This window comes from Lontra canadensis, unplaced genomic scaffold (genome assembly GCF_010015895.1).
Source record: "Lontra canadensis isolate GAN:19392208 unplaced genomic scaffold, GSC_riverotter_1.0 scaffold117, whole genome shotgun sequence".
Taxonomy (NCBI): Eukaryota; Metazoa; Chordata; class Mammalia; order Carnivora; family Mustelidae; genus Lontra; species Lontra canadensis.
In genome coordinates this window covers 2,373,659-2,400,846 of record NW_022631111.1, presented here as the reverse complement: position 1 = coordinate 2,400,846, position 27,188 = coordinate 2,373,659, and the positions used below count along the sequence as shown (strand labels likewise).

The window sequence follows — 27,188 nt, the reverse complement described above, 5'->3', positions numbered from 1 at the left end:
CAGGGGCCCCTTATTGTTATTAATTTTATAATTAATTCTTATATATCCACTAATAGGCAGGGGCTATGTCTTGAATTGTTTTATATCCTCTGAACACACCAGGGTTCGAATTACATAGTTAAGCATTTAAAAGATGTGAGATGAAACATTAAGTGATACTTAGTTTTCTTTTATGGGCTTTACAGAGGTGTTATTTACACAGACAATGAAATATATCAATTTTAATGAACAATTCAAAGAGTTTTGACAAATGTATTGTTATGTTAACTACCAAGCACCAAAATCATCATATACTATTTGATCACCTCAAAATGTTCCCCTGGTGTCCCTCTGCAGTCAATTGTCTCCTCCCATTTTCAGTTCCTAGCAACCACTGGCCTACTGTCTCTGTAATTTGGGTTTTCCAGAATCTCATAGATACAGAAACAGAGTATGTGGTCTTTTGTGTCTGGCTTCTTACACTTAGCATAAAGTTTTGAGAGCAAGGTCATCTGTATAGCTTGATGTATTAACAGTTCTTTTTATTGCTTAACAGTATTCCACTGTGGAAATACACCATAGTTTGCTTATCCTTTCACCAACTAGTATTTGTAGGTTTGTTTTGTGTTGCTATAAATAATGTAGCTATGAACATCACTGTAAAAATCTCTTCCATTTAGGTTTTCGTTTCACCTGGGTAAGCATCCAGGTATAGAAAAGCTAAATTACATGGTAAATCTAGGTTTAACTTCAAAGAAACTGCCAGTCAAAGCTGGTATTCTAGTTTGCACTCCCACCAGGAATGTAGGAGATTTCAGGTGCTCTGCTTCTTGCCATCATATGGTACTGTCAATTTTTTTTAACTGGAGCTATTCTGTGGGTGAGCAGTAGTTCACTGTGGTTTAATTTGCATTTCACTGATGACTAGAACATCTTTTCATGTGCTCATTTGCCATCTGTATATGTCCTTTGGTGGAAATGTGTATTCAAATATTTTGCCTATCCTTTTTAATCAGACTGTCTTCTTATTACTGAGCTATGAAAGCTCTTTATATATTCTTCATAGGTCCTTTATCAAATATGTATTTTACAAAAGACTGTCTTGTTTTTCCATCGTCTTTAAAGTACCTTTTGAAGAGCAAAAGTATTTAACTGTCTGATGGCCATTTCATTTTTTGTATTTTACAGCTCATATGTTTTTGTGACCTACCTAGGAAATCTATCTTTACTTTTTAAACAAAGCTGTGACTATTTTCTACAATAACTGCTTCTGTCACTTATCATATTTCTAATAAAGTGTTATTAAAGTGACTAATTACAAAAATCTATTAGATAAAAATCTGATAGTGAAAAATCAGGACCAAATCTTTTAAAAGGAAGTATCTTAGAGAAACACATTAATAATAATGTACTTCTTTTGTATTTGTCCTGCTAAAGAAAATCATTCCATTTATTTTAAAAAACCAGAGCTAGTCATATGACATACGACTGATGTGATTTTTATGATTTTCAATTTATCCCCTAAAGGAAAGTGGCAGATGCTACTTTTCCTTTTTCCTCACTCTGGGATACAAAAGTAACAGTAGATGAGTCATCCTGGAGAATGAGGACAACATGCTAAGGATACTACAGCAGTAAAACTGAAGAGAGATGAGTTTTAAACCCCAGGAGCCACCATATTTTCCTAGCACCAATTTAAAACACTGTGATTGTGGATCATAGATGCAGCAACAATGCCCATGTTCCAACTAATAAACTAGCACCCCACTGAAAGCAGTTAGATGGAATACTGATTTAAAGCAATCAACATGGTGTAAGACACAGAGTAAACATGATAGTATTAGCTATTATACTATAGTACAAATTCAGAGACTCTCTTAAGAGAAAAATTCATGAAATAGTATTCTCTACGAATACTGCACTGTCTGGATTATGCATACTTTAAAATAAATAATTAAATTATTTTGGTATTCTCTAGTACATCTGAAGTGGGGTAAGTTGTATGACAACGTTAATATAGTTTAACAACCACTTTCTTTCTTCTCCTTTTTTAAGTTTTATTTAAGTAATCTCTATATCCCATGTGGGACTTGAACTCAAGACTTTGACCAAGATCAAGAACGCCACACTCCTCTGATTGAACCAGCTAGGCACCCCAACAATCACCTTCTTTAATATGGATTATTATACTTGGTAATAAAATGTTAAAAGCATAAGTATTGATGGAAGTTCTTACCATAGAAAGATATTCATTCGTACCCTGTTCTTATAAATCAGAATTCCTCCTGACATCACTCCAATCATAATTTCATTGTTACTTTGATCCTTCAAAAAAAGAAAATGACAAATCTAAAATACTGGGCTTTTGTTAAAAAAAAAAAAAAAATATATATATATATATATATATATTTTAAAAATAGGGTAAGTTTTTCTAACACAATATAACATTTTCAAAGTCAGCACATAATTGCACAATATTTATAAACCCATAAGGTAATTGTTACCTCATAAAAACAAAGAATCTATTTCACATCAAACTTAAATGTTGCATTATTAAAATTTATTAATCCAAAGTAAAAATGATCTTGGGATTTTCCATATCTTAAAATTGCAACTGAGTTTTGAGATAAGGAATCGAAAGCCTTTTCATCTTGTAGAATGAAGGGCTAATATACATTTTTCCATTTTCAAAACTATTCTGACTGTATTTACTATGTAAATATAGTGCCAGGACTGCAAAAGTGAAAAAAACATGGAGAAGTTCAGAGTTTGGTAGAATGTAACCTGTAATAAAACAAGATTCCCAATATAATGATAAAGCATATAACTAATATAATACAACAAAAACATCATGGCAGTATATATAGTAGGGAACAACTATTGGAGAGTTTGAAACAGATTCCAGAAAAGAAAATTTGAACTATGCTTTGAGGAAAGAGAGTTTTCATGATAACTGATCCAACATGAATAGCTAACCTGCACTACTAAAAAAAATGAGTAGAATTAAATTCTCTTCTCAGATGCTAACCAACTTTGAAATAGTTTTGCTACTGGCTAAAAGATTCTACAGGTAAGCTAATACAGCAATAATGCTTTTACCCCCTACCTATTCATATGCTTAGAAGAGAGAACTACTTGATGACCTTATAATTAAGATTTTTATAATTGTGTCCCTCAGGAAAAAATCCTCTAAAATGTAGTTTCAATAATTTCTACTTAAATAATTTTTTAAGGAACACCAATTAGAAGTTTGGGCCAAAATGGCAGGCTTAATATATGCTCCTATTGCTTCTTCTGCTCCAATCTCATAAGACATGGGAGAAGATACATGACAAAAACCTGTAACACTTGAAGGTATATAATCAATGGACCAGACATTTTGAGGAATTTGTAAAGACATAAAGAGGATAAAATCAGATTTAAGCAAAGAAAAAATTATAGAAGACCACAGCCTAAAGTATACATAGAAGAGAAAGTTCTATTTGGACGCAGAAAATATAGTCAACAGATACAATTTCACAGACAACAAATAAACAAAATAAAGGGAGCCCTCAAATTACTGTTAGGATGATCAGGCAGAGAGCAGCTAAGGTAATTAACTCCTACCAACCCTATAATCCTGCCCTGTCTGGATTGACCTATGGAACACAAAAGTAGGTGCAGCCTAGAACAGTGAATGTAGAAACTGGGGACAGAAATGAGAGCTATCCTCAAAATTAATAAAGAACTCCAAAGTGAGATAGGCAAACTATAGGTATGTTCATTCTGGCAAAAATTCCTCCCCTCTTCCACAATCACCTAAGGCAGGCCACAGCAAAGACAACCTATACAACATCCAAGCAAGTGAACTAGGAATCACAAATACAAAAGGAAGTATGCAACCAAGGATCACTAAGCACCTGAGAAGAACCAATACCATTAAAGAGATATGCAAAACTCAAGCTGCTATCCTGGTAGAAAAATGTTAGAGGGTTCCCCTTTCTTCACATCCTCTCCAACCTTTGTTGTTTACTGTCCTGTTCATTTTGGCCATTCTAACTGGTGTAAGGTGGTATCTCAATGTAGTTTTGATTTGAATCTCCCTGATGGCTAGTAATGATGAACATTTTTTCATATGTCTGTTAGCCATTTGCATGTCTTCTTTGGAGAAGTGCCTGTTCATGTCTTCTGCCCATTTTTTGACATGATTATCTGTTTTATGTGTGTTGACTTTGAGGAGTTCTTTATAGATCCTGGATATCAGCCCTTTGTCTGTATTGTCATTTGCAAATATCTTCTCCCATTCCGTGGGTGGCCTCTTTGTTTTGTTGACTGTTTCCTTTACTTTACACTTAAACTACTTTAAACTCTGAACTTATTCCCAGGTATACTGTGCAGAAAGTTTTGATTTTGATGAAGTCCCAAAAGCTCATTTTCACTTTTGTTTCCTTTGCCTTTGGGGACATGTCTGGAAAGAAGTTGCTGTGGCTGATGTCAAAGAGGTTACTGAGTATGCTCTCCTCTAGGATTCTGATGGATTCCTGCCTCACGTTGAGGTCCTTTATCCATTTTATCTTTGTGTATGGTGTAAGAGAATGGTTGAGTTTCATTCTTCTATACATAGCTGTCCAATTTTCCCAGCACCATTTATTGAAGAGACTGTTTTCTACTGTAATTTTTTCCTGCTCTGTCAATGATTATTTGACTATAGAGTTGAGGGTCCACATGTGGGCTCTACAGTCTGTTACACTAGTCTATGTGTCTGTTTTTGTGCCAGTACCATGCTGTTTTGGTGATCACAGCTTTGTAGTAAAGCTTGAAATCAGGCAATGTGATGTCCCCAGTTTTGTTTTTCTTTTTCAACATTTCCTTGGCAATTTGGGGTCTCCTCTGGTTCCATACAAATTTTAGGACTGTTTGTTCCAGCTCTTTGAAAAATACCAGTGGAATTTTGATCAGGATGGCATTGAAAGTATAGATTGCTCTAGGCAGTATAGACATTTTAACAATGTTTATTCTTCCAATCCATGAGCATGGAACACTCTTCCATCTTTTTGTGTCTTCAATTTCTTTCATGAGTGTTCAGTAGTTCCTAGAGTACAGATCCTCTACCTTTTTGGTTAGGTTTATTCCCAGGTATCTTGTGGTTCTTTGTGCTATAGTAAATGGAATTGATTCTCTAATTTCTTTTTCTATATTTTCATTGATAGTGTATAAGAAAGCAACTGATTTCTGTACATTGTGTATCCTGCCACATTACTGTGTTGCTGTATGAGTTCTAGTAGTTTGGGGGTGGAGTTTTTTGGGTTTTCCATATAAAGTGTCATGTCATCTGCGAAGAGAGAGAGTTTAACTTCCTCTTTGCCAATTTGAATATCTTTTATTTCTTTTTGTTGTCTGATTGCTGTTGCTAGCACTTCTAGTACTATGTTGAACAACAGTGGCAAGAGTAGACATCCTTGTCGTGTTCCTGATCTCAAAGGGAAGGCTGTCAGGTTTCCCCATTGAGGATGATATTCGCTGTGTGTTTTTCATAGACCAATTTTATGAAGTTGAGGAATGTTCCCTCTATCCCTATACTTCAAAAGGTTTTGATCAGGAACGGATGCTGTATCTTTTTTTTTTTTTAAGATTTTATTTATTTATTTGACAGAGAGAAAGAGGGATCACAAGTAGGCAGAGAGGCAGGCAGAGAGAAAGGGGGAACCCGACTCCCCGCTGAGCAGAGAGCCCAATGTGGGTCTCAATCCCAGGACCCTGAGATCATGACCTGAGCCAAAGGCAGAGGCTTAACCCACTGAGCCACCCAGGCGACCAAACGGATGCGGTAACTTGTCAAATGTTTTTTCTGCATCAATTCAGAGGACCATGGGGCTCTTCTCTCTTCTCCTACTGATTTGTTCTATCACACTGATTGATTTGCGAATGCTAAACCACCCCTGCATCCCATGGATAAATCCCACCTGGTCATGGTGGATAATCTTTTTAATGTACTGTTGGATCCTATTAGCTAGGATCTTGTTGAGAATCTTGGCATCCATATTCATCAGGGATATTGGTCTGAAATTCTTTGTGGTGGGGTCTTTGCCTGGTTTGGGGATCAGAGTAATGATGGCTTCATAAAGAGTCTAGAAGTTTTGCTTCTGTTTCTATTTTTTTAAACAGCTTCAGGAGAATAGGTATTTTTTCTTCTTTGAATGTGTGACAGAATTGTCCAGGGAATCCATCACGTCCTGGGCTCTTGTTTTTGGGGAGGTTTATGATCACTTCTTCAATGTAGTTACTAGATATTGGTCTATTCAGGTTGTCAATTTCTTCCTGATTCAGTTTTAGAAGTTTCCAGGTTTCCAGGAATGCATCCATTTCGTCTAGGTTGCTTAACTTATTGGCATATAACTGTTGATAATAATTTCTGATGACTGTTTCTATTTCCTTGGTGTTAGTCATGATCTCTCCCTTTTCATTCATAATTTTATTAATTTGGGTCCTTTCTCTTTTCTTTTGGATTAGTTTGGCCAGGAGTTTATCAATCTTACTGATTGTTTCAAAAAATCAGCTTCTAGTTTCATCAATGTGTTCTACTGTATCTCTACTTTCTATCTCATTGATCTCTGCTCTAATCTTGATTATTTCCCTTCTTGTGTAGGGTTGGCTTAATTTGTTGTTGATTCTAGTTCTTTAAGGTATAAAGAGAGTTGGTGTATTCTGGATTTTTCAATTTTCTTTGAGGGAGGCTTGGATGGCTACGTATTTCCCCCTTAGGACCGCATTTGCCATATCCCACAGGTTTTGTACTGATGTGTCTTCATTCTCATTGGTTTCCATGAATCGTTTTAAGTTCTTGATTTCCTGGTTGATCCAAACATTCTTAAGCAGGGTGGTCTTTAGCTTCCAAGTGTTTGAATTCCTTCCATACTTTTTACTGTGGTTGAGTTCCAGTTTCAAAGCATTGTGGTCTGAGAATATGCAGGGAATAATCTCAATCTTACACTGTTGGTGGGAATGCAGGTTGGTGCAGCCACTTTGGAAAACAGTGTGTAGATTCCTTAAGAAATTAAAAATAGAGCTACCCTATGACCTTGCAATTGTACTACCAGGTATTTACCCCAAAGATACAGATGTAGTGAAAAGGGCCATCTGTACCCCAATGTTCGTAGCAGCAATGGCCACAGTCACCAAACTGTGGAAAGAACCAAGATGCCCTTCAACAGACAAATGGATAAAGAAAATGTGGTCCATATATACTATGGATTATTATGCCTCCATCAGAAAGGATGAATACCCAACTTTTGTATCAATATGGATGGGACTGGAGGAGATTATGCTGAGTGAAATAAGTCAAGGAGAGAGAGTCAATTATCATATGGCTTCACTTACTTGTGGAGCATAAGGAATAACACAGAGGACAGTGGGAGATGGAAAGAAGTGAACTGGGGGAAATTCGAGGGGGAGACAAACTATGAGAGACTGTGGACTGTGAGAAGCAAACTGAGGGTTTTGGAGGGGAGATGGGTAGGGGGTTGGGTGAGCCTGGTGGTGGGTACTGAGGAGGCATGTATTGCATGGAGCACTGGGTGTGGTGCAAAAGAAATTAAGAAAAAGAGAGAGAAAAGAAAAAAAATTTTTTTTAAAAAAGGAAACAAATGTTCAGATATCTAATTCTTAAATTATTAATTTATTATTATAATCAAATTACAATTATAATTTATATACTATAAAATTATACATTATAATATAATTAAAAATTGATAACTCAAAATCTTAAATTATAGCTATCTAGATTTGAAGTGGCAGTTCCCAAGGTGATGCCAGAAGTGGGCAAGATCAAACAAAACAAGTCTTATTTCCTTAATAGACACAAATACTATTCATTCCATTGGACTGGAAAATGCACAATGACCACCTTATTTTAAAATATCTTTGCTTTTCTTTTTATCACTTGCTACAATCTAATATTACGCTATAAATTGCCTTGTTTAATCTGGTTTTTTTTTTTTTACTCTTCTTCACTAGAACCTAAGTAGCAAAGTTTAGGGCGTTTGTTTTTTCCACTATTGTATTCTTAGGTGTACAAAAGTGCCATGTATACTTTACCCATGAAAAACACAGGTTTGAACTCTGTGGGTCTACTTATATGCAGACTTTTTTCAATAAATATATTTGAAAATTTTTTGGAGATTTTCAACAATTTCAAAAAACCTGCAAACAAACCATAGTCTAGAAATACCAAAAAAATTTTTTTAAAAGGTATGTCATGACTGCATAAAATATATGTAGATACTAGTCTACTTTATCATTTATCATAAAACACACATGAATCTATTGGAAAAATTTACCAAAACTCCTGCACATTTACATGGCACCATTACAGCTGAGAGAAATGTAAACAAATGTAAAGCTACACTATGTAATCATAACTGTATTTACTATAGTACACACTGTATTACTGTAATAATTTCATAGCCTCCTGTTGCTGTTGCGGTGAGCACAAGTGTTGCCAGTACCTGCTTAAAACACTGTGTGACACTAATCATCTCTGCGTGAGCAGTTCCATCTCTTCAAAAAATTGCATATAGCAGTAAAAGTGATCTCTCATAGTTGTTGCTTATTTCTCAATGTGTTTAGTGGAGTACTGTAAACCTCCAATAACATCATGGGTCCCATACCAAGTGCTACTTAGTGATGCTGGAAGTGTTCCCAAGAAGCAAAGAAAATCATGACACTACAAGGAAAAAGCTGAATTGCTTGATATGTACCATACACTGAGGTCTGCAGCTGTGGCATTTATTAGTAAGGCAAAGAAGCAAGCCTATAGATTTAAAGCAGAAAAAGACAAACTCTGTTTTGTGGAGATGCAGTTGGGTTTTTGATTAGGACTGTCTATATCTATAAAGCTGCTAACCTTCCACCTTTGAAGGGAAAAGATGAATACCATCTGCCAGTTTTTTGGCTGTACAAGAAGGCCTGGACAATGAGAACTCATTTTCTAGATTGGTTCCATCAATGCTTTGTCCCTCAATTAAGAAAGTAATTTGCCTGTAAGGGACTGCCTTTTGAAGTTCTTTTGATATCGGACAATACCCAGGATATCAAAGTATTCTACTTGCCCCTAAACACAAAATCTCTAATTCAGCCTCTAGGTCAGGGGGTCATAAGGACCTGTAAGGCTCATTACACATGGTCTCTATGGAAAGGATTGTCCATGCTACAAGAAAGAATCCTGGTAGAACATCATACAACTTTGGAAAGCGCACACTATTGAGGGTGCCATTGTTATAACAAAGGTTGTGAAAGCCATCAATCCCTAAATAAAAAAATTCCTGGAGAAAACTGTCCAGATACCACCTGTGCATGACTTTATAGAATTTACAACAGAGCCAGTCAAGAAAATCATGAGAGAGATTGCAGATATGGCAAAATGATGGAAGGTGAAAGGTTTCATGCTATGAACCTATGAAGAAATTCAAGAGCTAACAGACAACATATCACAAGATTACCAGTAGATGACTTGAGTAGAGGTTGAGTGCTTCCAAACCAGTGCAGCAAATGAACTGACATTTGACAACCTGGTAGAAGAGTTCTGATTATGTAAGATTGTTTTTGAGTTCTTTTACAACATGGGCCCTTCTATGATATGAGCAATAAAATGAAAACAGTGAAAGGAGAATTAGTACCCTCATCTTCTTTAGAGAAATGAAAAAGTAAAAGAGTAAGTCAGAAATTACAATGCATTTCCATTAAGTTACACCAAGTGTGCCTGCCTCTCCTGCCTCTCCCTTCTACCTCCTCCACTTCTTATACCTCTGCTATCTCTGAGACAGTAAGACCAACCCCTCATCTTCCTCCTCAGTGTGAAGATGACAAGGATAAAGACCTTATGACAATTAACTTCCAATTAATGAATAGTAAATCATCATCATGCCATTCAGTTAGTAAACTTATCTGTTGTATCTGTGTGTGGGTATCTTTGTGCAGAAATCTAACTGCATGGCAAGATCTGAGATATTTCTGTGTCATCATCATCGACAATGTCTAAGTATCTGCCTGTAGAACATCAAGCTCAAGACTCGTATGGAAGTGGACAGCCTATCCTTATATAAAAGAATAAACTCAGTAGTATTTAGTATAAAGTTAATGAGGTGTTAGGTTTCTTAAATTTTTTTTAAAGAATTATCAGAAGAGACAGAGAGCACATGTGTGGGGGATGGGCAGAGAGAGGTTAGGGAGAGAATCATAAGCAGACTCCTTGCTGAACACAGAGCTGAATGGGGGGCTTGATCCCAGGACCCTGAGATCATGACCTAGACCAAAAATCAAGTGTCAGTCACTTAACCAACTGAGCCACCCAGGCGCCTCAGTTTTCTCAATGTTTTATAATTTTGCTTTCAAAAAATTACATTATTGTGCAGTATGCCTCTTTCTCTCATAATTGGAGAGACTGCATTTCAGCCTGTCATCACAGGTAAGGAGATTTTTTTAAACTAACAATGTTTCCCATATTATATTAGGACTATAACCGTAATACGGTATGCCATAAACATTTTAAAAGGATTCATTCATTAGTATATAGGCTACACTACCATATAGCATCCATACTGCTACTTCTTCATTATTAATGTCTGAATCATTATACCTTATGAATTTCTTTTTCACATTAACTTTTCATTTTTGATGTCTAGTTAGTAATACATTTAACGTCTACAGTGTTGCATATCTTTAAGTTGGTGTAGGTACTGACACATCATTCATCTTATAAACAGAGTACACTTATCAATACAGTCCTGTAAATGTATATTTTCTTCATGATGATTTTTTTAGTAACATTTTCTTTTCTCTAGCTTATTTTAAGAACATAGTATATAATACATACATATAACATTAATGTGTGTTAATCGACTATGTTATCAGTAAGGCTTTGGGTCAGCAGTTGGCTATTAATAATTAAGTTTTTGGGGGCTGCTGGGTGGCTCAGTCAGTTGAGCAGCTGCCTTCAACTCAGGTATGATGCCAGGGTCCTGGGATTGAGCCCTGTATCACGCTCCCTGATCAGCAGAGAGCCTCTTCTCCCTCTCCCTCTGCCTGCCACTCTGCCTACTTGTGCTCTCAATCTGTCAAATAAAAGAAATAAAATCTTTCAAAAAAAAAAGAAAGTTCTGGGGGAATCAGAAGTTATATGAAGATTTCTGGCTATACTGGTGGAAGAAGTAAGGGGCTGACACTTGGAAACTCTGTGTTGTGCAAGGATCAACTGTACTCATAAGTTAAATGAATGGATCTCCTGGATGCCTGGGTGGCTTAGTCAGTTGAGCATCTGCCTTTGGCTCAGGTCGTGACCCCGGGGGGCGAGGGCTGAATCTCCTATCAGGCTCCTTGCTTGCTGGGGAGCCTCCTTCTCCCTCCACCTGCCACTCTCCCTGCTCTCTGACAAATAAATAAAATCTTAAAAAAAAAAAAATGAATGATTGCTATCATCAGTAGGAAGTCTTAGCTATTTAGCTTGGCACTGAAGGTCTTTAAACAACCATCTCATCCCATTTTATCTCCCCCTTCCAACTAGTTAAAAACTGTCTTTTCCTAACAGGCCAGTTCCAGGATGTCCTATGTACACATAACTACGTATTTCATTAATGCAGTTCCCATGACTTCTTCGTGTCTCTCTGACACATCAAACTAAACCAGATGGAGACCATCTTCTCTGTGAAAATTTCATTAGCCAACATCTACAAGTTTCTCACCTGGATATTTATCTGTCTCTAAAACCACTCATCTGAAACACATAAATACAGTCAGCTATGTGACAATGGCTGGGATAGTATATATATAAAGGACTGCCTACGGTAAACTACCTGTGGGAAAGGGACAGTTAGGTTTATTTGTTTTGTTTAAATTTCTAATCTTTCAGGTATTAATACTTCTAAAAACTTTAGTGATCATACAGTTGGTGTCAGAATGCTACAAAGGATTCTCAATTTCTGTACTTATCATGGACCAGTAATAAATAGTTCATAGATCATCGCCAGTCTGTGGTCACACTCTGAGCATCAATAACCATAATATAATTTCACATTCCTCACAGAGCCTGGTTCTCAAGTGTTTCTCAATTGATTACTGATGGTAATATCCTTATACTTACTTAGGCACAATACTAGAGGAAATGTTTCATATAATCCCTGATTATAAATACTTGTAATGAGCTTTATATATATAGTTACCTATGGAACTTAGGTTAAATAAAGATTAAAAGGGAGAGATCACAATATGCAGTGGCTATATGACTTGACAATGTAAATTTAAAGCAACCAAAAAAAGTTGGGGAAAATTTTTAACCATTTCGGTAATAAATGATATGGTGATATTAAAATTATAGTTTTAAGTGTAATGTGTGATGAAAACATAATTAATTGTGGAATATTCTAATTCTGGAATCCCTTGGGTCCTCTAAGAATTAAAATATTCTGTGTATCTCAATATAGGTTTGTAGAAACAAAGATTCCAACTCTATACACTTAAACAGCACAGAAATAATGACAAACTAGTAGGAATGAACATTCTTATCAGTCAGATTGAGATTTTAAAATATCATTTTGCATTAAAACAAACAAGGACTTCTTAAAGAAATAGCTAATTCCTGGTCTATGGCAGTAAATAGTTAAGATGAGCCTGAAACATCTTAAAATACTAGATAGCATGGACGCTGACTACAAAAGTCACGTCAAAAGGACTAAAGGATCAAAAGGACAAAGTGGCTAGAAGGGACAATTTGAGCTTCAATAAAGAAAAAGATGGTAAAATATTGAAACCTGTCAAAAATATTTAATCTATGAACAAACGATACTATTTTAAAAATGTATTTGTGTATCTCTAAGGATGTCAGGGAACCAATTCACTAGCCTGAAAACTCAGCAAATAGGAAAGAATCAAATAACACTTTTCCCTGCTTTTTTTTTTTTTTAAAGATTTTATTTATTTATTTGACAGAGATCACAAGTAGGCAGAGGCAGACAGAGAGAGAGGGAAGTAAGCTCCCCGCTGAGCAGAGAGCCCGATGCGGGGCTTGATCCCACAACCCTGGGATCATGACCTGAGCTGAAGGCAGAGGCTCCAACCCACTGAGCCGCCCAGGTGCCCCTTCCCTGCTTTTCTTATATGAACTATGCTACTGGGTAATCAAAGAGTAAAAGAAGGGAAGGAACTCCCTATAAAATATCCCAATGAATAAGTAAAAACAAAAACGGAATTAAGATTTTCTGTTTTGCTGACTCCAGTGAATTAATGGATCCAGGCACTGAACATCAATGGTTGTTAACACTAAAAAAAGGAAAACTGGACGTTATGTACCTCCTCACAAAATAACACAAAAAAACGGATCAATCTAATTCCAAACATGCCTCTTGATCAAGCTGCAACCTAGAAGAAATACACAGAATAGCAGAACATGTTGAATTATACCATGAATATATGATCACTAAAGTCCACACAATAAGAAATTGAAGGTGAAATGATAAAATTCTTTCACAAGAAAATTTTAAGAAAGGAAGGATTAACAGATTTAAAGCTATCAGTTAAAAAAAAAAAAAGCAAAACCAAGTTGTATTATCTAGGAAGGCACACTTGGGTGATAAAACCATAAAAAAAAAAAATACAATATAGGGAAGAGGCTGTTACTGGGAGAGGGCTCAAAGAGTGTTTCTGAAATGGCTGGCTAAAACCTACTGCCTACAGCTCCTGGGTGGCTCAGTTAAGCCTCTGCCTTTGGCTCAGGTCATGATTCCTCAGTCCTGGGATCAAGCCCCACCATCAGGCTCCCAGCTTCTCCCTCTGCTCCTCTCCCCTGCTCTCAAATAAATAAATAAAAATTTTAAAAAATCTACAGCTTGACTTGCAGATGTTCACTAAAATACAGTACATACTTGTAGTTCTGTTCTATTTTAGAAAAGATTAAAAAAATAGCAATGTAAAAGAATGAGATTTTGGATATGAATAGATGTTCTAATATTTTCCACACACCCTCAATTGTTCATTTCATGTTCCCCTATAAGAGCCATCCCTCCTTTCCTTTGGAGACTCCTGTTGTAAACATAACCTAAACAGCTAGGACTACTTAGTATTCCAGCCTGCGTACTGTCACATGTTCAGAGTAAAGTAACTCAGCCCCACTAAAATTTTATGTATTGTGGATGGGTGCGACGTTATTTTTAAGTCCTATGGGGTAGCTATTAAAATAATTCCCTTAATCATTTGCAATTATAAAATATTTCAAAAACAACATAGAAATATCAAGAAGTCAATGAGCATCCCTCACCTTCTCTGCCTCATTCCCCAGAGATAAATACTTTGAGATGTATACTCTTCTAGATCTTTATGTTTATTAAAAAAATACATTATTATATATAACTACACAATTTCTTTAATCAAAACTAGGATATATAATTCTGCAATTTTTCTTTTGCACTTAGCATTTCATAGACATCTTTTCATATCTGTATACCTCTAATTCATCAATTTTTATTGCTGCATATTATTCCAAAATATGGATTTGTCATAATTTCCTAACCATTTTTGTTCAGAGTTTCTAATTTTTTAGTATTACAAACAATACTGTAATAAAAATCCTTAAACACATTAATTAAAACACCTATACAAATATTCTAAAGGATGGAATCTAAGAAAAGGAAGTGATTAAAGATTATATTCACCTTCTCTGCTGTTCCTTGAACTGCTAAGCAACCTATTTCATAGTCTATGATTAATGTTTCCTCTCCCCTAGATGTTTATGCATTATACCTTCTGTTTAATCTTCTCAGTGAGGGCGGCACTGATACCCTACTTCTGGTTGTCTCAATCCCCTTTCTCAGGTAATTTTTCTCCATAGCAGCTATTACCATCTATTATTTATTCAGTTAACTAAAGAAAATTGATATAATGTATACACAGTAAAATGTACAAATCTTAAATGTGCAACCCCAAATTTTACATGTATACATATACATACATATGCACACATCTTTGTAACCATGACAAACTAATATACATATTTTCAAAATCCAAGAGGGCTCCCTCATGAGCCTCCCAGCTAATAAAACCCTTCCAGGAGTGGCTGCTATTCTCACTTCTATCAGTACAGATTGGTATTTTGCCTGTTACTGAACTTTACTCCCACAGAACACCTGCTACGTATTCTGATGTACTCAATTACTTCATAATCTGTTCTGCCCAACAGAATGCAAGCATCGTAAGGGTTTGGTTTTATCTGCCTCACTCACTGCTGTACCCATGGTGTAGCTATAAATAGGACTTGCAACATAGAAGGTGCTCAATAAATATTCACTGAATGAATAAATAATCAAAATAGCATCATCTTCTTGAAACTTTGATGGGCAAAATTTATTTTTCGGTAGAATTACTGTCCTCATTATTACAAATACCTATGGAAGTAAGACATTCACAATGAAGCCTAAAACTTGGGTAGACTGTCTGTTCTATCAGTGATTGAATAAGGATCAGAATCTATCACTTTCTTATGCTCTGTGAAAGATACTATTAAGGGAATAAAAGGGCAAATCAAAGAGTGGGGGAAAAGATACTTGCAAATCACACATCCATCAAAAAAGTATATGTAGGGGCACCCGGGTGGCTCAGTCGTTTTAAGTCATCTGCCTTTGGCTCAGGTTATGATCCCTGGCTCCTGGGATCAAGCTCCATGTTGGACTCCACACTTAGCATGGAGCCTGCTTTCCCCTCTCCTCCCTGCTGGTGCTCTCTTTCACTATCTCTGTTTCTCAAATAATAAATAAAATATATTTTTTAAAAAAGTTTATCTAGAATATATAGTTTTAAAAAAACAAGAGCAAGAAACAATGAACTTAAATTTGAATAGACATTCATCCAAGATACAATACTCAACATAATTAGTCATTAGAGAAATGCAAAGTAAATCCATGATAAGATAAAACACACCTATTAGAAAAGCTTACAAAGAAACAAAACAAAATGGACAGCACCACATATCAAAAAGGATGTGAATGACAGGAACTTACAAATATTGCTAGTAGGGATACAAAGTGGTTCAGACACTCTGGAAAACAATTTGGCAGTTTCATATAAAGCTAAATATACACTTACCATATGACCCAGCAACCCCACTGTGGGGTTTTTACCCTACAGAAATAAGAACTTAAATCCACACAAAAATGTGTAAATGAATTTTCTGCAGTAGTCTATTAATAAAAAACAAAAACGAAACACAACTACCAGAAACAATCCAGATCTTCAATGGGTGAATGACTACACACAAAAAGGAATTAACTACTGAAAAACACAGTAACTTGGATAAATCTCAAATATATTACTGTAAAAAAACAATCTCAGAAGGTTACATAACAAAGGATTCCGTTTATGAGACATGGCAGAAAGGATAAAACTATGGAGGTCAGAGAATAGACCAGTGGTTGCCAGGGATCGGGGGAAGGAGGTTAGATTACAAAGGGGTAGCACGAGCAAGATTTTGGGGTAATGGACTATGTGGTGGTGGTTACATGAATCTACACATGTGCTAAAACTTACACAACACACACACACACACACACACAAAACCAAAACCCAAATACTACGTTATTTTAAAAAACAAAATACCCCCTTTTCTCCCCCCAAATCTTTCTCTCCTTTTTATCCTGAAGTTTTCATTCTTCTTTTTCCTCTATATTTCCTTTTCCCTTATTCATAATCTTCTAGATATACAAAATGTTCTTATTTTCTCAAATATGCCATGATCTCTCTTGATTTCAGGTCTTTATTCATACTGATGGTCCACAGTGAAAACCACTCTCTTGGCTAATTCTTATTCATTCTTTTGGCTTCAATAAATTACTTCTTCTAAAAAGCCTTCCTTACTTTTTGTTCCCAGGCTGGATTAGATATTCTGTCATATAATCCCACAGTATTCTGTACTTTTCCCTTCATGTCTTCACATATTTAATTGTCAATACATGCTCCATTTCCTTCTCCCCCACCATCCTGCAAGCTCCATGAGGGCAGGAATAATTGATGTTTTTCTCACTAAGCAACCTTTAGCACCAACACTGTGGAAGGCACCTATCAGACCCACCTCAATGAATGCTCTAAACCCTGTTTATATTTTGCAGATTGCTATAAATAACTTTCTACTTTCTGATTTTCAATCTACATTTTGAAGGCAGTCAGAAAACATCTTACCTAATTTTTCCAAATAAAATATTATTTCAAACACACTTTCACTTGTGACAGTGAGTTAAAACTTAAGTATTCTCTTTATGTTTACTCTCCCTTCCACTTTTTTTTTTCCTTTTCCTTTTTGTTCAGGGTGTTGTAAAATTTCCCTTCACATTCAATGAACATCTGCATGTTTTCCTCTTGAGTTCTTGGTATCCACACACAATAGAAACATCCTTTCCTGGCATTTCTTATCAGTACAAATACATTTCTAAATACCTTTGATCACTTAAAATTTAAATTAATTTAATGTTACTCTACATTTATGGCCTTCTTAGAAAGGGTTTTATAATCTAGTAATTTAAACAACAACAAAAATCCTAATCAAATCCTCAATCAAATCAAATCAAAAATCCTTAATCAAATCAATAAATAACATTGTTAATTATGTAGGAGATCCAGCATGTCACTTAAATTAAAAAAGAAAAGTCTTAACACTCTTTGTACTTCACTGATAGCAGTCAGTGAGATCAGACACCAAAGTACACTACCTTTACAAAACTGCTAAGAACTAAAATGACTGAATTTAGTAATTTTTTTTAAAAAAGATTTTATTTATTTATTTCACAACAGAGAGATCACAAGTAGACAAAGAGGCAGGCAGAGAGAGAGGAAGGGAAGCAGGCTCCCCGCTGAGCAGAGAGCCCTATGCGGGGATGGATCCCAGGACCTGGAGATCATGACCTGAGCCTAAGGCAGAGGCTTAACCCACTGAGCCACCCAGGAGCCCCTAGTGGTCTTTTTATTGTTAACCATAGTTTACTTCACATATGTAAAGCTCCACAGTTTTAAACTTTATAATGATAAAAAAACAAAATCGAGTTATACAAATATTGAACACTATGTTACATCTTGGAGAACTATGTTAAAATATAACAACCCCCAAACAGGGATTGAGTGGGGATGGAGCACATTTTAAAGAAAACAAAAAGTTCAAGAGAGCCTTACCTACACATTTTAATAGGAATCAGACAGATTACCAAGTTATAAGCATTCAGAATTACCAGATACAGTCAGGTGAGGAAAGCAAGTCATTTGGTTTTTTAAAGAAGGGACTGACATAAGCTTTGTGAAATGTAAGAATTAATACTCCTCTCTAGAAGAACATGGGCAGGTGAGGCCCTCAACAATAAAACTACTTCATGGAACAGAACACTGAATGTGTACATTAAAATAAATTTAAAATATCTATCTAAGGAAAACTTAACTCCCTTTTAGGCTGTTATTCTTATTAGGCCTGGCAATTTGTCCCAAAGAGAATATAAAACCTATTACCAATTCAACCAGTGATTACGCATAATTCCACTTTTCACTGGTCATGTAGAAAAGCTGTACTCCAGGTACTTCTAAAGAACTATAACCTCTTGATGAAGAGATCATGACAGGAATCTAGTTAGAGACACACAAATGAAGGATAGCCACTTAGAAATATGCCGACAACAGCAGAAAAGGGTTTCTGGAAGCAACAAAGTTCGACACAATAAAGAAGTTGTTACAGAGTGCTGTGTGAAAGAAGCCAATGACTGTAAAATCCATCTTAATAAAGGGATTTGTGGCAGAGGAGAAACACAACCAAAGTATGTTAATATATTTCATTCTGTGCTTTATAAATAAAAATTTATAATGATGTCACCAAATGATGAAAACAACACAAGCCTCACTGAGGTGAAAGCATCTTTTATAATGATGATGAATGCAAAAAACTCTACTTTTTCTATATAGTTTTATTATCTCTTATGGTCTGCAAAAATTACCTTTATAACATAGAACACTAGCTTGAAGAAAAATAACATGAAAAAACCCACTTCAACCATTCCTCCTCTCTTCAGGTATTAAATCTTAAGTGATTGTGAAAATACTTCTATTCGGTGCAACTATGTTGGCAGCACTCACTAGTTATTCCATTTGCTTAATCCTAACAGCGCATTAAATAAAAACTTTCATACTGAGTAAACGAAGCCTAACTCAACAACATCAAATTAGTTCTCTTTACTTACCCTTGCATAGTGGAATTCAACTCCATAGAGTTCTAAGGTACGTGCTGTGTTCAGGTAATTAAATTCTGCTTCTGCAGGAGATAAACCTCTGTAAAGACATTATGTTTAAAATTAAACCAACCACAAATATGGCCAAATTAGAAAAAAAGCTTATTTACCCAGAAAAATTTTAGCATTCTAGTTGAACCTTTTATAATACACCATGCATGACTATTCCTCTTAGTTCTGCATAGTAAGATCTAACTTACCTGGAGAATACATTTTCAGGACACAAATCATTATTTTGTAGAATATTTTATTTTCCAGAAATATTATATTTTGTAGAATATTTTATTTTCCAGAACGCACCAGGGGATGTGGAGAAAAAGGTACCCTTGTGCACTGTTGGTGGGAATGCAGACCAGTGTAGCCACTGTGGAAAACAGTATGGCGGTTCCTCAAAAAATTAAAAATACCAAATGATCTAGTAATTCCACTAATGGGTATTCACCCAGAGAAAATGAAAACACTAATTCAAAAAATATATATATATGTACCCCTATCTTTACTACAGCATTATTTATTAACAGCCAAGATATGGAAGCAAGTCAGCATCCACTGACAGATGAATGGATATGATGTGGTTTACATACATATTATTCAGCCATAAAAAAGAATGAGATCTTACCATTTGTAACAAAAGGACCTAGAGGATATTATACTAAGTGAAATAAGTCAGACTAAGAAAGACAAACACCATATGATTTCACTTATATGTGAAATCTAAAAAATTAAGAAACAAAAAGCAGAAACAGACTCAGAAATACTAAGAAAAACTGATGGTTGCCAAAGGGGATAGGCAAAAATGGATGAAAGGGAATGGGAGATACAGGCTTCCAGATCTAGAATGAGTTAATAATCATGAGGAAGCACGAGGCACAGCATAGGGAATATAGTCAATGGTATTACAAAAGCATTGTATGGTAACAGATGGTAGCTACATTTGTGAGTGTAGCATAAGGGACAGATTAGCTGAATTACTATGTTATACACCTGAAATGAATATAACTGTATAACTGGCAACTATATTTAAAAAAAAAAAAAAAAAAAAAGGACGAGGTTTTATAAGTCCCTATTTGGGACGCCTGGGTGACTCAGCTGGTTAAGTGGCTGCCTTCAGCTCAGGTTATCGTCCCAGGGTCCTGGGATTGAGTCCCACTTCAGGCTTCTTGCTATGCGGGCAGTCTGCTTCTCCTTCTGCCTGAAGCTCCCCCTGCTTATGCTTGCTGTCTCTCTCTCCCTTGTTCTCTGGCGAATACATAAATAAAATCTTTAAAATAGGGGCACCTAGGTGGCTCAATGGGTTAAAGCCTCTGCCTTAGGCTCAGGTCATGATCCCAGGGTCCTGGGATCAAGCCCCACATCAGGCTCTCTGCTCAGCAGGGAGCCTGCTTTCACCCTCTGCCTGCCTCTCTGACTACTTGTGATCTCTGTCAAATAAATAAAATCTTTTTTAAAAATATCTTTAAAATAGATAAATAAATAAATGAATAAATAAAATCAATAAATAAATATCCCTAGCTGTTCTTATGGCTGATAAAGTCATTTACTCTCTGACTTTTTAAAAGAAGTTTTTTTCAAAAATTTCAGAATTTGGTCCATATACTTTATCTGCATTTAAATCACACAGTTGCTGCTAAAACATGCAAATTTTGAGATAACTTCCAAAGTAGTGCTTCTTAGAGTATGGTGTACAGTCATGTGTTGATTCATAACACGTATAGAAACGGAGAGAGTCAGAGTCTTTTATATTTCATAGCATTCTGGCAGAGTAATTTCAAGTCTATCGAATCTAATAAGAAAAACAAAGACTTGTAATTTTTTATGTCTCTGTCTATTCTACTTTCCTAGTAATTCAATTTTATTATATCTTTCAGAAGTTTCATTCCATGACAGATTGGGGAAAAATCAGTCTTTCAACAAAGACAGGCTTAGAAGTACTGCTGTATACAATCTGATATAGAAAGGATGACATCCAAATTGTTTATATTTAAGAAATGTCCCAGGTGATTTCTTATGAACACAAGTTTGAGAACTACTGCTCTAGCAAAGGCTTTCAAAACAGATTTACTCCTATATTATATATGCTTCTAACAACTTTTGTTATCTGATATTATTAGACTACAGCAGAGCCAAAACAACAAATTACAAAATTACAAACATATCAACCTTTCACTCACTAATGATACCAGAAAAGGAAGCCAACAGCCTGCCAATTAAAATCATTAAAAATGGGATTCCTAAAACAAGCACATATACCTCAATTTTCTGTAAAATTCAATGAAGTTAAACAAATACTCTACCTCCCCACCCCACACCCTATTCCTCAGTTAAACTGGATGATTCTATTTTTTGTTTAATGATCTGAGGAATCATTTCTTTAAACCAAATATAATATATAACCAATATTTTGTCAAACTTTTTCCTTACGGAAGGGATTTTTCCATTACTGGCAAATTTATTAAAAAATTTGGTTTATCTTTAAATGCTTGATTTGGATATACTATGTGTAAAACTTTTATTATAAATGGCATTTTTTCTGTTAGACCAAACAGCCCCCTCACCAACATTAGGCCAGTCTACCGAAATTCTCATCTTTTTAGTCTTATTTTAGATTGAAGGTCAGCAAATTGTTATTGAAAAGAGCTGAGCAGTAAATACTCTGGGCTTTCAGGTCACACGGTCTCGCTATTTAACTACTCAACTCCACTGCTAAATGAAAGCAGTCACAGATATGAGGACAAATAAGGGAACCTATGCTCCGATAAGTGTTCATATATGGACACCAAATTGGAATTTCTTAAAATTTCACATGCCACAGAATGTTATTCCTCTTTTTGTATTTCTCTCAAACAGTTACAGTGTACAGATCATTCTTAGCTCATGGGCCACACAAAAATAGGCAGTGGGCAAGCTTGCCAACCTGTTTTAGATATATGGGCCATTACCAAATGAAAGTTAAGTTTCTTAATATTAAGAACTAATATTTCTTTAATGCTTACCTAATGTGCTGGGCACTGTTCTGAGTACTTTGTATACATAAACTCACTTAATCCTTACATTAACTCCAGAGATAGATACTTTTATTACCTCCAATTTACATATAACAAAATACAGAAACAGAGATAGAAACCAATGTGGCCAAGATTGTAAGATAGTTAAGTTGTCTTAACCAGAATTTCAGACTAGGCATCTGGCTCTCTAGTTCAAACTTTTTCTTAGCCGATGAGCAACACTGCCTTAGTCCCACCATTGAGCATTTTGAATTGCATGTTAAAGCAAGAGTAAACCAATAAACAATATTATTTTCTATTCAATGCAAAAAATCTCTTCTTGAAACAAATTATGTCACAGAAAATTAAGAATCACAAAATATCAAAGTTGAATATTGTTATGAATGAAAAAGTTCTACTTATTAAAGGACTTTTAATTATTAACTTAATATTACATCAGGTTACTTTTTTCCTCTTGGCTCATTACCCAACAAATGATTCCTTTCACATAGCTAAAAACTAAGAAAGGATTACTAAGTAGACTGATCTATAACAACTGATCTGTGAACATAATACTATTATTCTAAAATTCCTACTTAAAGAACTGTCAACTTTACATAATAGCAATTTTTTTCTTAACTTCCTTCCTTCCCTCCCTCCCTCTCCTTCGTTCCCTCCGTGTCCTGCTTCCCTCCCACACTTCTTTCTTTCCTTCCTTCCCTCCTTCCCCCACCCCTCTTTCTTTCAGTAGGCTCCATGTCAGCTTGGAGCCCAACATGGGGCCTGAACTCACAACCCTGAGATCAAGACCTGAGTTGAGACTGAGAGTCAGAGGTTCAACCAAGTGACCCAGGCACCCCAATAGAAAATTTGTTTACATAGTTTTGTGGTTCTCACTAGAAATGAAAGAAAGCCTCATATAATTCTATGAAATTAGCAATGATTTTTTTTTAGTATAGAAAACCCACATTTCCTTACATTAATCCTAAAATTTTACATAATAGTAAACTGTTCTGTATTAATTAAATATAACAATCACATTAGAAATAATTTGAAACATTTCTCTAGAAAAGATGCGCTTGGGAAGTTTATGAAATAAGCAGAAAAATAAACAAATCCTTACGTATGTTGCTGATGTAATTTTGCAATTTCTTTTTCAAAATCTTGAGGTTGGTCAGGAATGAAAGAATAATCTGAGAGGTAGCCTGGCAAGTTTTCTGACTGATTGTAGTCTCCAAGTTCAGCTATTACATGGAAGGAAAGTAGTCACAATTTAATAAACACATTTTCTAATTCTAATAGCCAAAACAGCAACGTCGTGAATTCCATTATATTTCTGGAAGTAAAATATTTGTTTAACTGCTAGCTACCATGTAATCAAGTTATAACAACACACTTAACATTCTTCTAGGTTTCAAACAATGTAGAAGAACTTTTTTCCCAGAAATCTAAGTAATTGCTAACTAGCTGAATTTCTATTATATTTCCTTTGCAATCACTTTTTTCTGTATAGTAACTTATGTCTAAAGAACTCTTGTATTAAAGGCCCTGTATTTTCAACATAGACCATGCAATCACAGGCTACGTGACTCAAGAGAGGATTCAGACTTACACTGAACAGCATATGAAGCCAAAAGGGCAGCAGTATTGTAAGGACAGGGCAATCTAATAAAACAAAACAGAAAATACATAACCCAAGGTTAAACACAATAATTTCAAAAGCACTGTAATTTATATACTATTCACATATGAAGTTCCATGACTTACATTTTTAACTATTAACTAATGAACTTATTTGATGAAAAAAATTCATAATGCATGTAACCATCTTTCAATAGATACTTTGTTTGCAATGATCATGAGTTACTTAAGTAATACACAATTAAAAGTACTTTCAAAGTCCATTATTAAAAATTTAAAAATAGCCCACCTTCCAGTAAGAATGTCTTGTTTAATTTGCAAAAAATACTGGTACCTTAAAAAAAAAAAGAGCAAGAGATGGCATTTAGCATTTACTGTAATCACAACATTCAGGGTTTAAAAATTGTATACTTATATTAACTAATAAAATTGAAATATTTAAATATTTGCTTTTATAATCTACATATTAGCACATGTAAAGATATTTTTAAATAAGTTTTCATAACTTCATGAATCCTAATCTTTAAAATTCTTTGATAAATGAAATTCTGTACTTCAAATAACTTGTTTCCGCTAGCTTCTATTATAAAAACTCAAGATCTTTAAAGAGTTATGTGACTGAGAAAGATTAGGGAGAATACTCTGAAGATTGGTGTTTGCAGAAATTAGAACTGGGCAATCGAAACTTGAGTCAGAGACATAGGAGAGCTGACAGTAGCAATGCACTAGAGATCAAGTGGAGAAAGTCATCCTTTCTGCAGAGACAGAATGCGAGGTGCAAAGACAGGTATGGTCATCTTATCATTATGCTGCTGGAAGCTGCTAAATGTAGAAAAGGACCATTCCATTTTCATTTGATTTAAGAAAGCTCTTTATGATCAGAATCAAAACAAAACAAAAAACTTAAGCTCCCTTCCCTACTATCAGAATTGCCAAGTACCTAAAGTCCTTTAAAACCAACAAAAATATAAATTTCTATTAAAAAGAATGCTGATATTGCTTATAAGATGGTATTGTCTTCCTGTCCCCACTAGTAAATCATTCCCTCCGAGATATGTCAATGCTTGCAAGAAGTCATCTGTGCTGTGTGACACTGGCATAAGACCAAATTTTGTGCCTTTAAAAAATGCTTAAATAGGGAATTTAAGACTTAGTTTTATCCCACTGAAAAAAGTATACATACTCCAAGAATCAAAAATCAGGTTTAACAATTTCAATTGTCAGGCTGATTAAAATTATTAAAGAGCTCCATGACAATATTCAAAATACCAAAAAATGTAATTAAGGATTTCAGAGAATCAGATAGTCCCTAAATTTTTTTTTTAAAAAGTTGATACAAATATTTGGCTTCACATATTAATGAAGTACATAACTCCCTGTGAGAATTAATATGTAATATTGTAAATATTACCTACGTATTCAATTTAAGACAATACATTTCTACGTAGGTTACTTGGTTTCATAATTAAAAGTTAAAGGTTCCTGGTAGGAACAAATCTTATAGTTAAGATTGAAAAGGCATCTATATTCTTTTTTTTTTTAATAAGCATTTTTTTTTTAATTTGACAGACAGATCACAAGTAGGCAGAGAGGTAGGCAGAGAGAGAGAGAGGAAGGGAAGCAGGCTCCCCGCTGAGCAGAAGGCAGAGGCTTTAAACCACTGAGCCGCCCAGGCGCCCCAGGCATCTATATTCTTAACATAATACTGTAACTCTTATATACATAATACCTATGCCTGCTGAATTTTATTTATATACCACCCAGTAAGAACTGAAGTGGAAAGCAAAATTCAAGTCCTGGCTAAACCAACCAGTGCTCTTTAGAAAATCAATTAAAGGTTGAACCTTCGTTTCTATATTTGTAAAAAAACGACGAATATCACTTGTCGAGTACGTGTATCCCATAGGCCCTAAATAAGGTGATAAAAACACAATTTTTAAAGACAATTAAAACTTTTATGATTGACTTATTTGGCTTAGCATAATAGCCTCTAGTTCCACCCACGTCATTGCAAATGGCAAGACTTTTAAGATAGTTTAAAAAGTCTGAGGTAAATATAGAAATGATATGTTTAATCTGTGAAAATAATACAACTTTTCTAATCCAGACAATAACCAATACCATAAGCACTTTTTACATACTGAGTATACCTAAGCACAAAAACGGTACCAAAGAAATGTCATCTGTAGTGTCATGACTCCTGAGAAAACTCCAATTCTAAGGATGCCAGCACCTGCTAATACCAAATGACCTGTAGGCTCTGTAGGCCCACTCTTTCATACGACTATCTAGAATGGAATCTCAAGGTAAGGAGGTGTGGCATGCTTCCTATTTTGTGGGTTTAAACTAGTCCTTAAAATTTAGCAAATGCAGCTGAAGTTGTCATATTATTAATCATGACCACTGCATTAAGGCTATCAAGCACTAAAATTTTAAAGGGGTATTTCTTAAACCTGCCTAACAGAATCACCTGGGAAGTTTGTAATAATGTCTATGCACAGGTTCCATCTGAGACCTAATTAAATCAGAGTATCTCAGGGGTATGACCAAGGCACCAGTATGTTTTTAAGCTCCCCTAAGTGAGTCTCAGCTGTAGTGAGGGTAGAGATTCACTGATATACTCTATGGTAATATAATAAAAAGTCATTTTACCAAATACCACCAGTTACAAGCCTCCAGGACATTCTATCATAAAGGACTTTCAAAAGAATACATTATTTTGAGTGAAAACAAAAATAATACTCTAGACAACAGACTGAGCACAAAGTAATTGCTTGATTACTACCAAACTTGGCTTTCCCTTCTTCTACTTCAGGAAGATATTATGACTTAATTATCACTGAGATACATTTATTCCTTGACTATGTTTTAAACACAGGTTATAAAAGAATCAACACATTCAAGCTCTATAGAAATTCAAATATATTATTTTGAGTGAAATAAATTATGAATATGGCTGCAAATGACAGTATTTTAAATGCTTGCTAACAAACTTTTCATAAATATTAAAAACATTAGAAATCCAATTTTAAATTATTGGTCTTTTAATTACAACTATTTCTTCTACATTAAAACTCTGATTACAAAAATACTGATTATGGAATACTTTGCTACTTGATTTCAGATTACATTTACCAGGAAATAGCAAAATGTAATTAAAAATGTTTTATAATTTACAATTTCATTAATTCAGTAGTTTCCCTGAAGTTAAGCCAAAATTAGGGAAAGTTTCATAATACTAAGAATTATTTATTATGATAAAAGATTTTGTTATTTTAATTAACAAAACTTGACTGATTAAGAGCTGTAATAT

General features: G+C 34.9%; 1 protein-coding gene across 6 annotated transcripts in view; it reads right to left on the bottom strand.

Annotated features, from left to right (window-relative positions):
- PTPN4 (protein tyrosine phosphatase non-receptor type 4) overlaps nucleotides 1-27,188 on the bottom strand; it is a 207,872-nt gene that overhangs the window by 84,446 nt on the left and 96,238 nt on the right. For all 6 annotated transcript variants that reach the window (XM_032840891.1, XM_032840893.1, XM_032840890.1 and 3 more), the window contains 5 exons: nucleotides 24,165-24,209; nucleotides 23,847-23,899; nucleotides 23,358-23,478; nucleotides 19,203-19,290; nucleotides 2,216-2,304 (listed from right to left, as the gene is read on the bottom strand). In XM_032840891.1, the coding sequence (XP_032696782.1) occupies nucleotides 2,216-2,304; nucleotides 19,203-19,290; nucleotides 23,358-23,478; nucleotides 23,847-23,899; nucleotides 24,165-24,209 (396 nt within the window). The remainder of the gene's footprint in view (nucleotides 1-2,215; nucleotides 2,305-19,202; nucleotides 19,291-23,357; nucleotides 23,479-23,846; nucleotides 23,900-24,164; nucleotides 24,210-27,188) is intronic.